General features: G+C 45.1%; 2 protein-coding genes across 4 annotated transcripts in view; both read right to left on the minus strand.

The window, feature by feature from the left end:
* The window catches only part of LOC119458433 (INO80 complex subunit C), a 66329-nt gene that overhangs the window by 9228 nt on the left and 39340 nt on the right, over positions 1-17761 (minus strand). The window lies entirely within an intron of this gene.
* Positions 3388-17688, minus strand: LOC125946975 (uncharacterized). The gene is made up of 2 exons (XM_049671210.1): positions 17346-17688; positions 3388-3590 (listed from the first exon to the last, which is right to left on the minus strand). The coding sequence occupies exons 1-2, from the start codon at positions 17583-17585 to the stop codon at positions 3426-3428; spliced, it is 405 nt and encodes a 134-aa protein (XP_049527167.1). The 5' UTR covers positions 17586-17688; the 3' UTR covers positions 3388-3425.

The following is a 17761-nucleotide window of genomic DNA, read 5'->3' on the forward strand; positions in this document are numbered from 1 at the left end:
ACGTGGTGTGTCAGATAAACAAGGATATGGTCACTGTCGATAACTATTGTTAATGGACGCTGGCCCAAGGACGCTGGCCAACAAATTCTCGTAGACAAGCCGGTATGCACGGGGCTTTGACGTGCTTAGTGTAAACGTTGTATGGATGCAATTCGAAATGAGCATGGTATCCGTTCAAATTTTGTGCGGATGTCACAAAAAATTATGTAGTTCTTCGCACAGATGGTACCATTTGAAAAATGCTCACCTTTGCCAAGTTGTGATAGCGCTGTGTCGGCAATGACGCAACTTTTGTAAAATTATGGAAACCTTACGCACTACTATAGGTGCGCTTACAACCACTCCACCTACATCATGGGCGCTGTAACGTAAAATGATTCCAAACTGTTTTGATTCCTATTTCCGCAATTAGCCTCCACGATTGGTCAAATCATTTTCGGGCCACTCCCAACTTCGCCTGTCTTTCACGCGACGTCACGAACCCGCGATAGCTCCCCATCTGATATAACGTGTACACACTGATTATGCATGATTAAACCGCACAAAAGAAAAATAATTATTCCTTATTTGACGCCTTTTCACGATTAGCCCTCTTCTATTGGTCCAATGTTTTCTGGCTACGCCCACTTCGCCTGTCTGTCACGCGACCTCACAAAACCGTGAAAACTCACCACGTCAAAGTGACGTCTACGCGAAAAAAATGCATTAATATGCCGAACAAAACTGAAAATTTTTCTGAATAGCCACAGACTGCCCCGTTCCGAAAGGAATAGAAGGTGACTGCCAGCCGATCGCTCAGGCCCTTACTACTCCCACCTGCCGGTGAGCCTGTATTAATTTGCGCATGATAAACATTTTTGCGTGGCAGTAAAACTTTATCGAGACCTTTCGGCACGTATACGACATCGCTCTGCCTACTCTTCCTTGCTGAGGATCCGTTTTCTTATCCTTCCGTTGCACGCCCCCGCGATTTTCAACCAGCCACCGCAAGCTAAGTAAGGCGAAGCGGACCAATCGGCGAAGCCGGCACAACCCTCCTCATGCGGTTATCTATTTTCACTGCGCTGGCTCGGCCCCATCGTAACCTCTCCACTATAGTATGCTCCTTGCCAGTTGTCAGCCAATAAAATAAGAAAAACCGCTGAGTGTAGACAATGTTATTGGTTTTGAAAGCGAACAAAGGTGACCTCCTATAAACGAGCAGTGTTTTATTGGGTTGTTCAGACTGGCTGCGGATCACCGTCCGATGCTTGCGTCGGTGGTTACGTAAATTAGACGTCAGGAGTTTGGAATCATAACAGTTTGGAATCATTTTACGTTATAGCGCCCCATTATTCTCGTGGAAGTATGTTCTACGACGTAAGTGCTTTTAAGGCATTGCATATTACAGGTAGGCCTCACCCGTTTGGAGGTATCCAGCATCAAGCACAAAATGGGGGCTGATCTAGGGGGCAGTGCACTCTAACACAATGCTTGAAAGCGCTAGCAGTCATGAGACAATAATGCGATAAACTGGCACGTGACTCACGCGCGAGACATTTCAGAGAGCAACTTTGACATGAGACAAGCATGAATTCGATCGCGGCCTGATGGTCTGAACCTTTGGATGCTTTGCTGACCAACAGATGCCACCGTTCGTCACGCATTTCTTTAATGCTTTATAGCAGAATGCACTGGCTTTGTAGGTATTTAAAAGAAAACTCGAGATGAGTCGAGCGTATGCGAGCGTGTCTGTAGGAAATCGCAGGTTTGTAAGAGATATGAGGTATAGAAACGTCACTTTAATAAATGAGATCGCGCAAAGACGTCTACACGCGCAGCTGTCAAAACATCACATTCACCAAAATTTGGGTTTGCTGTCGCAATCCCTTGAGTCAGTGAATCTAAGTTATCGCTTAGCTTTTTTTTTCGTTATAATGTGTATTCGTCTCGCGTTATATGTCACGTGTAAAAACATTTGTGACACTGCTTTTTCGCAAAACAACGCTACTGCGTTGCAGAAAGGACGTGATATCTCAATGATTTGCCTGGACAAATCACATGAAACACCCTTTGGAGGAGGCAATACAAGATAACGATGACCATGGCAGAGGAAACGGTGAAGCGCGTGCATAGCTCTCATACGTATACGTATCACGTGTAACTTAATTTCACGCCATCAAATTTAAACTTTAAAAACACTCTCAAACGATCAAACGAGCGCTATTCAGAAGAGAGTGCAGAAATATATTCGCCAATTTTAGGGAGATTTAGAACACCCCGCTCTGAGTTTTCTCGATGCTTTCTCCACCGAAGTTCGCTGAACTTGGGGGAGGGGGGTATTCTGTAAGAGTCCACCTAGTGGATTGTCCATTTCGGCTGTCGCTTATTGGCTCGAGCTGCACGAGCGACAATGAGCCAGCCAGTCTCCTTCTCGCCGAAATGGACAGTCCACTAGGTGGACTCTTAAAGAATACCCCCCTTCAGTGTATACATACACACGGTGTGCTTCCGTTCAAGCTTCCGTTCAAGTCTCCGGCTTAAGTGCCCAAAGAGCCAAGGGCTGTCGCAATCACTACTGTATGTTGCGTTGAAGGGACGTGCGTGTTTGGGCAGCAAAAGGGTTGTTGCAGCTGATCTACGCATTTGGAAAAAGAAACTTCAATTGCACCATTTCATCAATTACCCAGACTTCCAATTGGCGGATGAATATGCCCGCTTGAAGTGGCACAAAGTGACAGTATTCACTGAGTAGCGCACCTCGGCGTTCAAATAAAGACCAATATTGTGCAGCACTTTTGTGAACACTATTTCTGTCGTATGACTGAAAGTGGTATATCACACGAAGGGGTGCATGACACTGAAGCAACTGCGGAGTCTGTCGCATGTAGTCAGCGTGGGTGTTTGTGAACATTGAAAAGCGCCCGCAAGATCGCCTCGCGAGCTGTTGGCATGGTGTTGTGACAAGTGAAATTTAATATCAATTGATCCCGCAGATCTCATTTGCGGCGTGTTTCAGAGCCGACACTCTCGTCACATACCTTCATAGCGTTTGACTTCGGCAGAAATATGAGTCCGTAGTAGCTGGAAAGAAACGTTTTGAAAGTCCCTGTGACTGTCGAGGCTCTGATACCGGCTGGTCGTGTGCAATTCTGTAAAATTTCTTGACGTAGAATTGAGGGCACGAAAATGTCATTGAGATTGTAACACCAGGACAGTGAGGGAGTCTTTACCACTTTCATAAATATGAAACGATTGTCTAAAACATGAAGTTTTTGTTATTCTAATACGTGTCATAATGCGGCTGCTTGAACGTCCGAAAGAAATGAAAGACACACTTCGAAATACAAGTAGCACTGTACGTCATGAAGTAGATACGGTATCAATAGATACGGATACGGTAAGTATATTTCACTTTTCAAGTTCATTGCGCACTGGTGGTATTTTCAGCATGGACAGCGCTGGTACCTCGCCGGCTTCACACCTATCCAGGGTGGCCAGGTGCACTGGTGGTGCTCCGGAAAACCACGCAAGTCCACATCATCACTCACGCACCGGAAAGGAATGTGGTTTCGGTATGTCACCAGCTTGCTCAGCAACCTGTCGCGCAACTGTAGAAAAATGACAGTTCACAAAAGGTATTCGTTGTCCAGCATTTGCGTTTTGTTCTGACAGCCCGAGTGCTGCTACCCGCACTTTTTAGGGGCGAAGCTCCTTAAAGCGGCACCCGTTCGTCCCTCGTCGTAGTCGTAGTGCGTAACCAGTCTTACGCTTTGACCTGCAAGGTGGTGCCGGTGGGAGATTTCTCCTGTGCGTTGTTGAACAATAAAAAATTTGCAGCGTGCGCGTTAACTAAAAGCCGAATTCTTCTGTCTCTCATTCCCCATTAGCAGCCATTGGCATGTTCCAGTAGGAAACGTTAGTAGAAGTAGAAGTGTAAGTGTTAGCTAAAAGCCGACTTCTGCTGTTTCTCATTCCCAGTAGCAGCCATTGTTTACCTCCAAGGTAGTGCCTGGTGAGATTTTATGAATTGCTTAATAGATGGCGTTGTGTGTCCGTATATGTATGTATACCCATATATACATATATATGTATACGTATAGTATAACCGGAAGCCGACTTCCGCTTCCGGTTCCACTTCCGGTTCCGCTTCCGTTTCCACTTCCGGTTCCGCTTCCGGTTCCGGAAGCCAGCTTCCGGCTTCCGGAGAACGCTTCCGGCGTTTTATGAAAAAATGTGGTTGATCCCTCTTATATAGGAATCGGTATAGAACACGAAAGTGAAACGTGTCTTCACAGAAGTAGTGTAATGTTTATTGCACATTGATATATAATGTCTATTGGTGTTTTGTGGCTAAAGCGCCCTTAGGCGTTGATGCACCCACGCTGACGCCTGGTGGCACGTCTCCTCCATCACGACTACCATCGTCGATGACCATGAGCAACCGTCGTGCATATGGAAGCTGCACTACGCTGCACACGCTAGTACAACGCGAAAGACGAAGCACGTAACTGACACACTAATACAACGCGCAAGACAAAGCACGTAACTGAATCGTCACCGAGTCAAATCAGCGCGTACAGCGCGTCGTAATTGCAGCCTCCGCGATCAACTTCAGAAACATTTTCAGAGCTAATTGCGGAGGCCACGCTCCGCTGTGCTGAGTACGGTGAACGCCACCTAGGTGGCGTTGGTAGTGCTTCTTGATGCCAGCGTCCCTTCGAATGCTGGCATCGAGGCGTCGTAGTGCTGAGACCACCGAAGCGTTCACTGTCGGTGCGCGTTAGTGTCATAATGCAGTACTTCTCTTTTCTGCTCGTAGGCGGCGGCACCGCCCCAAGCAAGAGCGCGGGTACACGGAGGAGTGTTAGATATATAAGGCGCGTCTGTGTAGCTCTCTGCAAATGCGTTTGTGGCGCAATGGGTTAAACGCTCGGCGATCTATCGTCGCGGACCGAGAGGTCGTGGGTTCGATTTCCAAATTTTGCATGTTTGTGGAACTTTTTCTTCTGGTTTCTTTCTTTGTATTATGTTCGTGTACATTGTAAGAACGTCATATCCGTGACGGAAATACGTCAGTGAAGTCTTGGTGGACCCCGGCATGAAACACTTTCGTGTTAAAAAAATTCCGAAAGTTGTGTCCGTAGCGCGGAATCAAACCAGGGACCCCTCGCTTCCGAACGCGCGGCGCTAACCACTACGCCACGAAGCGCACATAGACACACGCACCACGATGGCAATAAATACCCAACATTAACGAAAGGCCGCGTTTCTAGCGCGTTTATAACGCGTTTGTGCTAGCGCGTTACGGCCCGTGTAAGAAGCTGGTGTAAGACGCTGTGGCCTCTCCGCCTTACCTTCAACGTGTTTCGAACGCGCTGCCCAAGGCGGTGGCAAGTCAAGTTCAAGTCGAGGAGCGTTTATGAACACGAGGGGTATACTCTCTCAGCAGTCATGTGATGGCGTCGGCAAACGCGGTGCACGTTCCGGCATGTGTAAATGGCTGCGTAAGACGCTGTGGCCGCTCCCCCTTACTAGAGAGTACTGCACGTTTCTAACGCGTTTGTGCTAGCGTCCCCTTAAGCGGGAGATCCGATGATTCCCTCCGGAGCTTCGCCCACTCATCATCATTCACCCCATGGATATGCTGTGATTTTTGGTTTAATAATACGAGATTTCTTCTGAGTGCCTACTGTTGCAGTCTTGTTACTGTACTTAATGTCTATAGAGATTTTTTTTTTCACGCTAGCAACATAGCCAGTCATTCGTAGAAGATGAGGGCCATTACATAGCGGCAACAGCAAGATCGACGAGAAAAACGAAGAACTAGAAAAATAAGAACGGAAACCAAATATCTCTTAGCATTGTGCCAAATTAGCAAGATGTTTTTGGCCTCAACGGGTGCTATATACGCGGTGATCACGTTTATGTTTTGCGCAACTTTTGAAAATTGCCTGTTGCAGATAGCATAACTCTTGTCCTTGAGGTGGACTGTTTGAAGTGGTGGACATTACTAAAACGAGAACTGAAGACACATATTCAACTGATTAACAAACATTCACTAATTGACTTCTAGTCACATTAGGGCACATATTACTATTCATGAAGTGCAGCCGGTGAATTCGCAAGAAGTATCCACTTAAAAGGACTCTCCAGGATGACACCAGTTTCGAGATGTTATTTACAAAGCTGTGGGACGAAATACATGAGCGTTGCCGTTACTTTCGTGCTTCGATGCATAAAAGAGCGCCTTGTTAACAAAGTAAGTGGAACAACAATGCATTTTTAGGGTGATTTTGATGGTGCATATATCCAAACGGTGTAATTCCGGACATACACTCCAAGCCTTGAAATGACGCTGGCTGCAATTCGTAAATTGCAATATGGGTCACAAAGTGGATTATTAAGAAGGTAATTAGTGATATTTTCATTAGTCGAATATATGTTTCGATTTCTCGTGCAAGTAATATCCGCCTGTCTGAATAACCCAGCTCAAGGACCAGAATTATGTTATCGGCTACAGGCGATGTTTAAAAATTCCGGAAAACTTAAAAATGATCACCATGTAAACTGATGACGCACATCAGAATACATCTTTGCGAACTTCTTGCATGTCTTTGCTTAGTTGACGCTGGTCTCAACTGTAACGCAAAGTGAACAGACTAAAGCCATAGCTGTAGTTCTGCGGTTATAAACTTCAAAGCTTTATGCGTGCAGGCGCGCGTTGGTAGAGGTTGAACGGAAAAGCAGTAGAGCAGAACAGAAGAACATGTTCGTGACTTAAGAGACACGCAGGAGGCTTTTGCAGTGTCTGCTGCTAAGAGCTCGTCCGTGCTTTGTTGCCGCTGTATTCTTTGCCTGCCATGTTATGGCCTCACGAACGCCAGTCCCCTGGTGGTCAAAATTAATCCGGAGTCCCCTACTACAACGTGCCTCACAATCAACTCGTGATTTTGGCACGTAAAACACCAGAATTCAAAGTTCAGCATATTAGTGCACGCACTAGGCCACACCTTTAGTCAACCACATGGCTGCGACGTGACGTGTGCAATGATGCACGCACTGGGCACACCTTTTGTAACCCAGAATCATGGAGCGACCGTGACTTCAGGGAAGCGTGCCCGTCTTGCAGCCCGGAGGCCCGGGTTCGGTGCCCTCCCAGACCGATATGTACCAAATTTTCTTTTCATAGCCACTAATTTACTTTGGTTACAGGGACCTCCCGGAGAAATGTGACGTCAATCCGAGCATGTGTTGCGGCGTCGGCCATTTTGCGTTACGGTGCTGTTTTGGCTGGGTCACCGCCAAGGGAACATCAAGGGCCCCGCCAACATAGACACCTAAGACTTTCGCCTTAATACCTGCGCTACAATTGCGCAACGAGCTAGAAGAATAAGCGAAACCAAGGGGCTCAACATTCGTTAGTTACAAGCACATTACCATGGTTATAAGAGTAAAGCGACAACGACGTCGGTGACCAAAGGGACGACGGAGACCATGCAGTGTTTGAGCTAGACTATCTGTTATACTGGCTGTGCCATGATAGTTCAGTAAATATTGTTACGCGAACGAAGGATTAGGAACTCGAGACTATTTACAAAGGATAAATGCAGCGCTGACCAGTTCAGCCGACGATGATGATGATGATGATGATGATGATGATGATCCTTCACCATGGCTCGCACCCACTGAGGGGGATAGGGCAAGAATCGGGCGGCAGTAGGTAGCTAATAAAAAATTCTTTTTGACAATGAGATACGCAAAGTAAAGAAGGCACAAACAAAAACAAAGAAAATTTTGTATACCTAGAGTATTGTGCCAACGAGCAGTCAGACTAACCGAAAGGTGAAAAATATAGTTATTATCAAGGTCAGAAAAAATACAATGTTACGAACGAATTTGGAGAAACAAATTTCAGTGAAATGAATACTGATCTGATAGGTAGAATAAGGTTACTATAATTAACAGGGTAATCGTCTTGTTTCTGTTAAAAATTGAAAGACTGCGCAACAAACGTCTCTGTGACAATAGCCGAGGGAGGAGGCCCCAAATGATAATAATACTGGTGTACTTAATCTTAATCCAATTTTGCAGAGTGGAGCTTCGAGTAATTTCGTTCTCTGGTTTGAATAACGTCGGCATGATAAAAAGTAGTGGTCTATTGTTTCAATTTCCTTACAATTTTGGCACAGAGGGGACATCGTCAGACCAGCTCTGTGTAAATAGAAATTCAATTCCGGGATGCGACAGCGTAATTTGGAGAATGTAACTTCTAACTGCCGAGAAGGACACCACTGATTATTCCAGCCAAAACCGAGATGCTGAAAGTCTGTAGATGGGATCAGCGATAATTTGATTAAGTCATTTCGTAGGCTAAACGTTCTGAATCTCGATGCAGTGACGTAAGCTGTATCCGGTAAAATATGAAGCACAGGTCCATTTAAAGATGTTCTGGCTAATAAATCTGCCATTTCGTTTATGTATAAACCGCAGTGTCCAGGAACCCAGAGTAAATTAATTTTTTGTAACGTTGTAGGGATTAAATTTTGAAACACATTTAAGATAGTTGAATTCGTTGCCGAGGAAAGTGACACACATACCGACCGAGAGTCTGTTACTACGACAGCTGATAATTGATTCGGGGGTAGTTTGCGCAGTGCTAAAACAATCGCCAATAATTCTGCTATGAAAATAGTCGTGTAATCCGGAAGGCGAATAGAAAAGGACCAACTAAGAGAAGGAGAAAAGATGCCTACGCCAGCCTTTTCGTTTAACATTGAAGCGTCCGTGGCTATTATATTGTTTGTTTCCTGGTGAGAGAGGTAATCTTGTTTTTGGTCATTTAAATATTGGAATGGCATTAGTTTAGCATTCGAGGGGAAGATATCGTCAAATTCAATTTGGAGGATTTTCTTGGATTGACTTATTGGGTGAATACATTGAATTTGTACATTCAGTGGTGATAGCTGTGCCTGTACGAATACGATCTGAGGGGTGTGCAGTCGCGACCAATGAGTATTAAAAAACGTACTTGGTTCATTAATGAAAACATACATTGATCTTCTTTGGGGAGAATCGTAAAACTTTAGGTACGTTTGGACAGTAAGGATTTGGAATCTACTAATTAAACATGGTAGTCGCGCTTCCATATACAGAACGTTGTTTGCAACAAACTTAGGGAGTCCAAGGCACAAACGCAGAGCTTCCTTTTCTAATAGTACCAAAGGTTTAATTTTATAAGCTGGACACCCAGAAAATAAGACACATCCAAATTCCATGATTGGTCGGACATACATTTTATATATCATAATTAATGTGTTTCTTCGCAGCCCGTATCGTCGGTTACTGATTTTACGCAACCATCCTACAGCCCGATTTGCCTTAAACGCGACGTTATCAATGTGGCTTTTCCAGTTTAGTGTTCCATCATATGTAATTCCCAGATATTTAAGAGAATCCACCTGAGGAATGAACTCTTGACGATACATCAGTGAAATGTGAACGGGAACATCTAAAGGAAAGAGAAGGAGTGCACTTTTACTAACGTTCAGAGACATATGTATGGTTTCAATCCAAGTTTCAAGCATAGATAAGTAATTTTGTAACATTTGATAAAGTGAATGTAGATCAGCATTCGATGCAAAAAAAGCGATGTCATCAGCATATACGTACACATGAATGTCCTGGAGCAGCGGGATGGAGCTTAAAAATATATTAAATAAAACAGGAGATAATACTGATCCTTGTGGTACTCCCCTCTGTTGCTTATACCTAGACGATGAACATCCGTTTTGAAAACAGTAGAACTCTCTTTCCCTTAAAAATTCTGACAACCACGCCGTGATGTATTTCGGAAACCTGTAATTCTCTAATTGCTTTATCAGGAGGCTATGTTCCACGGAATCATAAGCTTTTGCTAGATCCAGGGTCACTAATGCTGAATATTCTCTTCGGCGACGAGCAAGTTTTATGCGACTCTCTAAATCTACGTGCGCACACCAAATCGAGCACCCTGATCTAAAACCAATTTGACAGGGGCTAAGTATTAAGTTTTCAGAAATGTAGGTCGTAATTCGACAATTTAAAATTCGTTCAATTAGTTTAACTAAGTTTGATGTTAGGGAAATTGGTCTAATATTATCTAAATCATATCGACCTCCCTGTTTTTTAAGTATCGGAATTACCTTAGCAAGTTTCCATTCTGAAGGTACCCACGCATTTTTTAAAGAGTAATTTACCATATTCAAAATTTCTTCTGGGGACAATTCATACAGAATTTTTATCACGGCTGTGGTAACTCCATCTGGTCCTGGCGCTGAAGAAGGCAGATAGCGAACAACATCCGCCAGTTCTTGTGTTGTGACTTCCCTAAATTCCTCTAGTGGTAACGGCTTCACTATGTACGGTGGAATGATTGAAGTGAACCTATCTTTCAGTCCTTTTCCAATATTTTCTAATAATTCGGATAATTCACGTGGCGAAAGCACGGAAGAGTCAATATTTGCTGGAACTGGAATCATTTTTCGAGAGCGTAAAAACCTAAAAAGGGCTTTTTTGTTTTTTGATTTAGACAGATGATTGTATTTATTCATATCATACTCCTCTTTGGCTTTATCTATCGTACGCTTGAATGTTGCAGCAACAAATTGGTAATCACTCCAATTCTTTGGACATTGATTACAAAGAAGTTGCTTCCAGGCAGCTTTTCGTTTTCGGTGGGCCCTCGCGCAATCTGAATTCCACCACGGACTTAATGGTTTACCTGTGTTGCAGGTTAAATTAACTGTTGCATTCTTCGCGGAACGCTTTAAAACTGCACAGAGGCTCAGAGCCCTAATATCCTCTTGCATATCCGTACGTGAAAGCATCGTAGACTTCAAGTCTTTTTGAAGTTTGTTATAGTTTATAAATGAGTTATTTTTCCTTCTAAGAGAAATCACAGGGAAATCAATTTGAAAAATAATTGGGAGGTGGTCGCTGTTCGTAGCACAGTCTATAGTATTCCACGATGATATAGCTAAAGATGAGCTGGAGAAAGTGAGATCTATAGCCGATTGAGACTGTCCGCGAAGAAACGTAATAACTTTTGAATTTAGACAAGATAGATTATTATCAAGAGTCCATTCCCACAGGCGTTTTCCTTCTGAATCAGTTTTAAAACCCCAAGATACATGGTGTGAATTAAAGTCACCAGCGAATACTATGTCTTTTCTGCAGGAAGCTAATACGGTGTCTAGAGAAAATGTATCCTGCACTCCTGCTGGGAAATATAAATTAACTAAGGTAAAAGGGGAGCAGTCTGGGAGTGAAATGTCTAATGCTAAAATTTCACATTCGGTAGACATTCTTTGAAACGATATCGTTGCTTTGTGACTAAATTTATTTGAAACCAAGAAAGCAACGCCCCCACCTCTGGCAGGCCGATCCAAACGAAACATTCGATAATATTTTAGAGAATATGTTTGACCATTTGAAAGCCAGGTTTCTTGTAAGATAATGATGTCTGGAGAGAATTGAGAAGAAATATACGATAGATCTGTAGTAGCAGAAACAATTGAACGACAATTCCACTGCAAGATTTTTAGAGACCCTATGGTGAAGATAGAACGGTAGCGGAAACCGCCTGATCCAAAATAGTCTCTTTCAAAAAGTCCTTCTTGGAAAGGTTCACTTTTTCATATTTTTGAGTTTTTGACTTTGAAGAAATTTTGTGGGGAGGAGATCGTGTGCGTTTTAGACTTTTGTGTTCCATGTCTACATCCTGGTAGTCTTCATACTCTTCCGTTAGGGGTTCCGGTTCCGTCCGTTCTACTTGAGTAGAAGGTCCTGCGCAAGGGGAGTCAGCTGACGAGTTTGATGACAATGTTTGTTTTTGAGTTATGTTTAGTACATTTGCAACCTGGTATGCAGGAGATTGGGTAGAGGCTGCACCAATGACCTGTGCCATCTGGCTAGTCATCATTTTGAGCGTCATCCTTTGGCGTTGAGCCGCTGCTCGCCGCTCGCCTGCTGTCTTCGTCTGCTGTCCTGTCTCGGGTGTGGTCAAGTATCGGGCGGCGGTTATCTATTGCTCTTTTAACGTCTCGATTGTTCTTTTGATTCATTTATTGATCTTTTTTCTTCACCTTTAGGATTATTGTGTCGCGAGTGTAAAGTCAGACTAACCTGATGTCTCTTTCTTCCCCCGGTCAAGGGCATTCCCCTTGGCTAGCCTCAATCCCTTCCCGAGAGTGGCCAATAGACTCTTTTTTACGCAGTGGCAACAAAAGTGTCCCTGTGGCTCTTGTGCCTACAAATGGGGGATCGATTCAGATGAAGAATCCGAAAGCGATTCAGGTGGAGCTTCGAAAGGCCTCCTCCCAGTTCCAAAAGATCACCGAGGTCCGCCAGTTTGGTCGCGGTGGTATTCTTTGCTGCTCATCGGATCAGGAGTGCGTTCGAGACCTTCTAAACTGTTCTGAATTCGCATCGAATCCGGTGAGCCCGTTTATTCCACCACACCTTGCATGCTCGAAAGGCTTAGTTCGTGGGGTCGACGCGAGCCTGGACCCCTCAGAAGTGCTAGACTTATTTTCAGTTGCTGGAGCTGTATCCGTATACCGGTGTAGCCGAATTATTGAGAACAGGAAGTCACCTACGGAGTCGGTGATTGTTACGTTCGCGGGAACAGTTCGTCCAACTGAAATCAAGGCATGGCCCCTGATATACAGAGTAGAGCCACTTTCCCCAAGACCACTACAGTGCTTGAAGTGTTGGCGCTACGGACACACTATAAAAGGATGCAGATCGGTTACTCGATGCCGCCTATGTGGAGAGCATCACGACAGCACAGAATGTAAGTCGCAGGAAGAAAACTGCTGCCTATGCAATGAAGCACACCCTGCAGACTATTCAAACTGTTCTGCAAAGGAACGAGAATTAAGAATACTAGAAGTGGTGGAACGCAGGCGTTGCTCACGTAGGGAAGCAGTTACAGAAGTTCAGGGAAGATCCCAGGGCTACGCAGGCGTAACAGCTCGTCACACCGCTAGTATGGATGTTTCTCTATCCAAGGCCATAGCAGAGGCAGTAGAGAAAGCTATGGAAAAGGCAATGGAACGACTTGCAACAACTCTTTTTGAGTTCAGCCGACAGCTGGAGAGCCAGAAGCAGTTCGTCTTCTTCGTCGGTGCATCCGCGCGCATCGTCCACAAGAAACACGCAGTATGCATGTATCATTATCCCCGGCGGCAGAAGCACCGTCCCGGTGCGTCTAAATATCGGTGGTAACAGGAGAGTAATATGGTTTGAGGTGTGCGACATGCACAGCGTCAGTGGAATTCGGGGCAGATGAGGCACAGGTACTAACTGGGGCGATTTCATAAGTAACTGGAGTCACTGCACGCTGCACTCTCTTTGGACCTGTGTACCGAGACAATATTAAAAACATCTTCATTCATATTTATCTCTCTACCTGCGACATTTGGTGCGGGGCAGTGATCAGCGTGATAACGTGTTAGGAGGGAGTAGCATCGGAGCCCATGGAAAGGTAGTGTCTTTCTTGAGAAGGTCAGCGATGAGACAGACAATGTACAAAAACTTTCCCCACAAATCGGCGGAAGACGGAGTAGAGGGCCACAATGTTTCGGACGTCCTTGTCACAGGTTGGTACAAGAAAACTGAGAGAGAGTGCGAACTTTCGCGGGATGGGGGGCTTTTGCCAGTGAGTTAATGGGATGACCTTTAATGATAATTTGGTGGTGACCGATGTGAAAGTTCGAAGAGTTGCGTTGTTTCCCAGCCGAGCGAAACACAGAAAGAACACATTGAAGCCTTTCAAGGTGTGCCGCAAAGGTCGGAGTGAATACGATGACGTTGTCCAGGTCACAGAGGCAGATAGTTCATTTAAAGGTATGCAGAAGTGTGTCTATCATGATCTTGAAGAGAGTCAAGGCATTGATCAAGCAGAATTACATTTCTCGGAACTGATAAACACCGCCGGGCGTAACAAGCATGGTCCTCTCGAGGTCCATGTCGATGGCAATCTACCAGTAACCAGAGTGCAGGTCTATTGGTGAAAGATACGTCCCACTGTGAAGGCAATCTAACGGACCGTCAATGAGTGGGGGTGGATAGACCTCTTCCTTTGTGATCTTTTGTTAAGATGTCAATAATCTACGCATAATCACCAGGTGTTTTTTTTCTTTTTAACCAAGACGACAGAAGAAGCACACACACTCGACGGCGGCTCAAAAATGTCTTTAGTAAGCCTCTCATAAACCTCTTGCTGGATAACATGCGTCTCGGTGTGCGATGCTTCGCAAAGCGAGATTTTGCCCAAGGGACGATTTTCAATGTTTAAGAATATCGGAGTAAAAGGCGGGCAGACGATGGAGGTCACGTGCATGTGAGGATGGAAGGTCCGGGTAATCAAATTCGTGAGCACCTGGTCGATGTAAGAGCGTCCGGGTACGTCGGGTCATTTCGAGCGTCAAATTGCAGAGCTCGAGTATCATCGCGGCGGTAGTAAAATATGAAGCGAGGGGACAAGAGCTGACGATAATGATAGGAGCGGGAAATTTGCGGTACGCCACTGCAATGATGACATATCGGCTTGTCGTCGGATGTTCGCCAGTAGGTCGGATCCTGACGGCGCTGAAACGTCGGCAGTGGTCGGGGAAGCGGTACCGAAGGGTTGAATAAAAGACGGCTTAGGAAGCATCCCGTTAGATGCCTGCGTTTGCCAATTATTCGCGGAGAACAGCATGAACTAAAGAGATGGTCGGTCGAGAACCATCGGAATGGCATGCGAAAGAGGAAGATAACAACACAGCCCCCATTTCTCTGCGCACAACTATTCGCCCAAGTCTATATCAACAGTGGATGGCTGAGGGGGCGAATGAGCATCTTTGCATGACGACGTAGCGGTGATCTTGGGAAGCCCCACGTACTCTTGGACAATGCAGCTACTCATCACATCTTCAAAACATCTGCATTCTCTGATAACTTCGTTGACACTTCAACAATCCTTAAAAACGAACAAGTTGAACGCATCATCAGCCATGCTTTTCATAACGTGGCTCACTTTGCCAGCCTCGCATTGCGCTGCTACGCCCGAGGGCGTGGGATCGAATGCCGGCCACGACATAAGCATTTCCATGGGGGCGAAATGCAAAAATGCCCATGTACCATGCATTAGGTGCACGTTAAAGAACCCCAGCTCGTCAAACTTAATCCGTAGTCACTCACTGCTGCAGCTTTATAATCATATCGTGGTTGTGGCATATCAAACGCGAAATGTTTTTTTTTGTTTTTGCCGGCCTCAAACACGCTGGCATCGACGCGGCGACAAACAGATAGAATATCAAGGATGTAAGTGGCGTTGTTTGAGCCCGAGAGTGGTGCATTGGGGACCAGCGAGCGTGCCGAAGACATCATTTAGCTTTTTCTTGCATAAGTCTGAGCTGGTCAGGTCGTCTTCGTAAGTTTCAACCCAGACGCGCACTGTCCCCTTGAGGTAGAACGCCGCATTTGCATCCATTACTATCAGGTCTCATCGGTTGTGCGTATAGCGAATTGTTCGTATATGCCAAGCGATTAGTCCACGGTGTCGGGGGCAGGAATACCTTGCTAGGCTCGCGCGGCTGGGACAAGAAGGCCGATGGTGGCAGCGTCACGTGTGCTGGCTGCGTGGATGAACCAGTGGCCTCATCGGTCGGCATGGTAGGACGGCTGAGGGCAATTTAGCTGCGGAGTTTTGTCTTGCGCAGTAGCCTAAAACTTCCACATAATGTCACTGGTAGAAAGATAGAGATAAATGAAAACGCGATTACTATCCGCAAACTATCATGGCACTGCCAGTATGGCGAATTGTCTAAAACCTTGCGTCACCTGCTTCATCGTATTGAACGCTCATGCATTTCGTCGGACACTTTGAAAACTAATATATCGAAGCTGGTTCAGTCCTGAGAATTTGTTCCAAGTGGACACGCCTTGCAAACATAGCGGCTAGTATTCGTAGATTGAAAGATGTGCCGTAAAATAATAAATGAAAAGTTAATTAGAGTAATTATGTTACTTATTCAATTGGGCGTTTTGATTTCTCGTGTAAGTAATGGCCACATTATCGAGTAGTTTTGATCAAGGATTATAATTGTGCTATCTGCCACAGGCAATTTTTACAAATTTGGTGCTTCTAAAATAAAACACCCTGCATATTGCCGACGGTGGGAGGCGAACCAAAATCATCTTAATTATGAGTGCTGTGCTAAACCAATTTCGGTACCGGGTTCGCCGTGCTGACCGGGTTGGTCAGCTTTCTTCGAATTTTTTTATCCAACTTTAGCCCTGGGAGTGTTGGCCATCAATCAGGCGCATTAGGCGTCTTCTTGAAGGAAATGAAGAAAAATAGTCATCGTCACCCATCTTGCGCCTCTTACTTCCCTCTTTCTCTCCCTCTTCCCTTTCCCCCAACGCCGAGTAGCTGGCTAGAGAAACTTACCTCAGGCTGACCTCTCTTTATTTCGTATCATTAAACTTCCCTCTTTCTCTCTAATCATTTATCAGGCAAGTACTTCCGGACAGCACTCACTGAGGAAAGTTGCTGAAACATACATAGTTAACCTAGAGGCAGTAATGGCGTACGCTATAGGTACAGCCATGGAAGAGGTTAGATCGTACGGCAGCCTGTTGGTAATGACGGGTTGAGCCCGTTGTTCTTTACAATTACAAGCACTGATAGTGTTTGCCGTGTGCGTTAGTATTTTGCATTCTCTTTGTTACTGGCTGTGTGGTTCAGCGTCAGGGATGTGGGTGCGTATATAATATTATCTCTAATTTGAATGCGAATTGCAGCTTTCGCTTTTCTTTTATGTATTCGTGTTATAGACCGCACACAGTACACTAAATCCCGGAATGCCGTGTGGTTATTTGAACATGTGATTTTGTCATTTTTATTGCTACGTGCAACCTTAAACAGTGCAGCGGACTTTAGCAATACTTTAAGCTCAGGAGCTTTTTTTCGCTTTTGGTTTGTAGGTTCTTCATTATTACATTCTGGCATTTTCTGAACTGCAGAGTGTTCATGCGCCTCATGGTGACAGTTTTCGCCATAGTTCTTGTTTTCAGGCCAAATGCTGTGGTTACGAATGCGAATAAAGCTTCAACAGAATGAGTTGACGTTTTACACATCATGCAAAAAAAAACGAATTTAAAGACAATGTTACCGTCATTGCCAACGATCGCAAGGGCGCGTTCTCTAGGTTTTAACCGAATGAACGTTGTCGCGCGCATCCCATCATTGTCTACATAATTAATGCGTGTCCGTGTGTACGTTTCCTTACGCGCAAATGTAATGTTTACTCACGAACTGAATATAATGTTCCTACCTCTGGTTCGGATGATGCCAGATTGTTCAGCTCACACGGATCGCTGAATATGTCGAACAAAAAGACGTTGAAATACGAATCAATGTTGTCCGTAACTTGCTGGTTGTCCTCCGACGTAGCGTTGCCGCTGCATTTAACGATCAGCTCTTGGCGCCAGTTTGTTCTGTGTTCAAACCAGCCGCTGGTGCCGGCGCCGAAAGAGGCTTTGTTCAGTGCTCTCCAGGCCTCGGATGACTCCATGAGGGCGTCCAAATCGAGGTCTCCGGGGGGCTCTCCCTCGGGCCAGGGCACTCGACTATCGAGAAGCGGGTCACTGTATGCCCCCGAACGGCTTACTATCTTGTACCTGGAAATACGAAATTATCGAAACGTTTTACTAGCCCCTTTGTAAACTGCACTAAAATTTAGGTAGCGGC

This window comes from Dermacentor silvarum, chromosome 7 (assembly GCF_013339745.2).
Source record: "Dermacentor silvarum isolate Dsil-2018 chromosome 7, BIME_Dsil_1.4, whole genome shotgun sequence".
NCBI lineage: Eukaryota > Metazoa > Arthropoda > Arachnida > Ixodida > Ixodidae > Dermacentor > Dermacentor silvarum.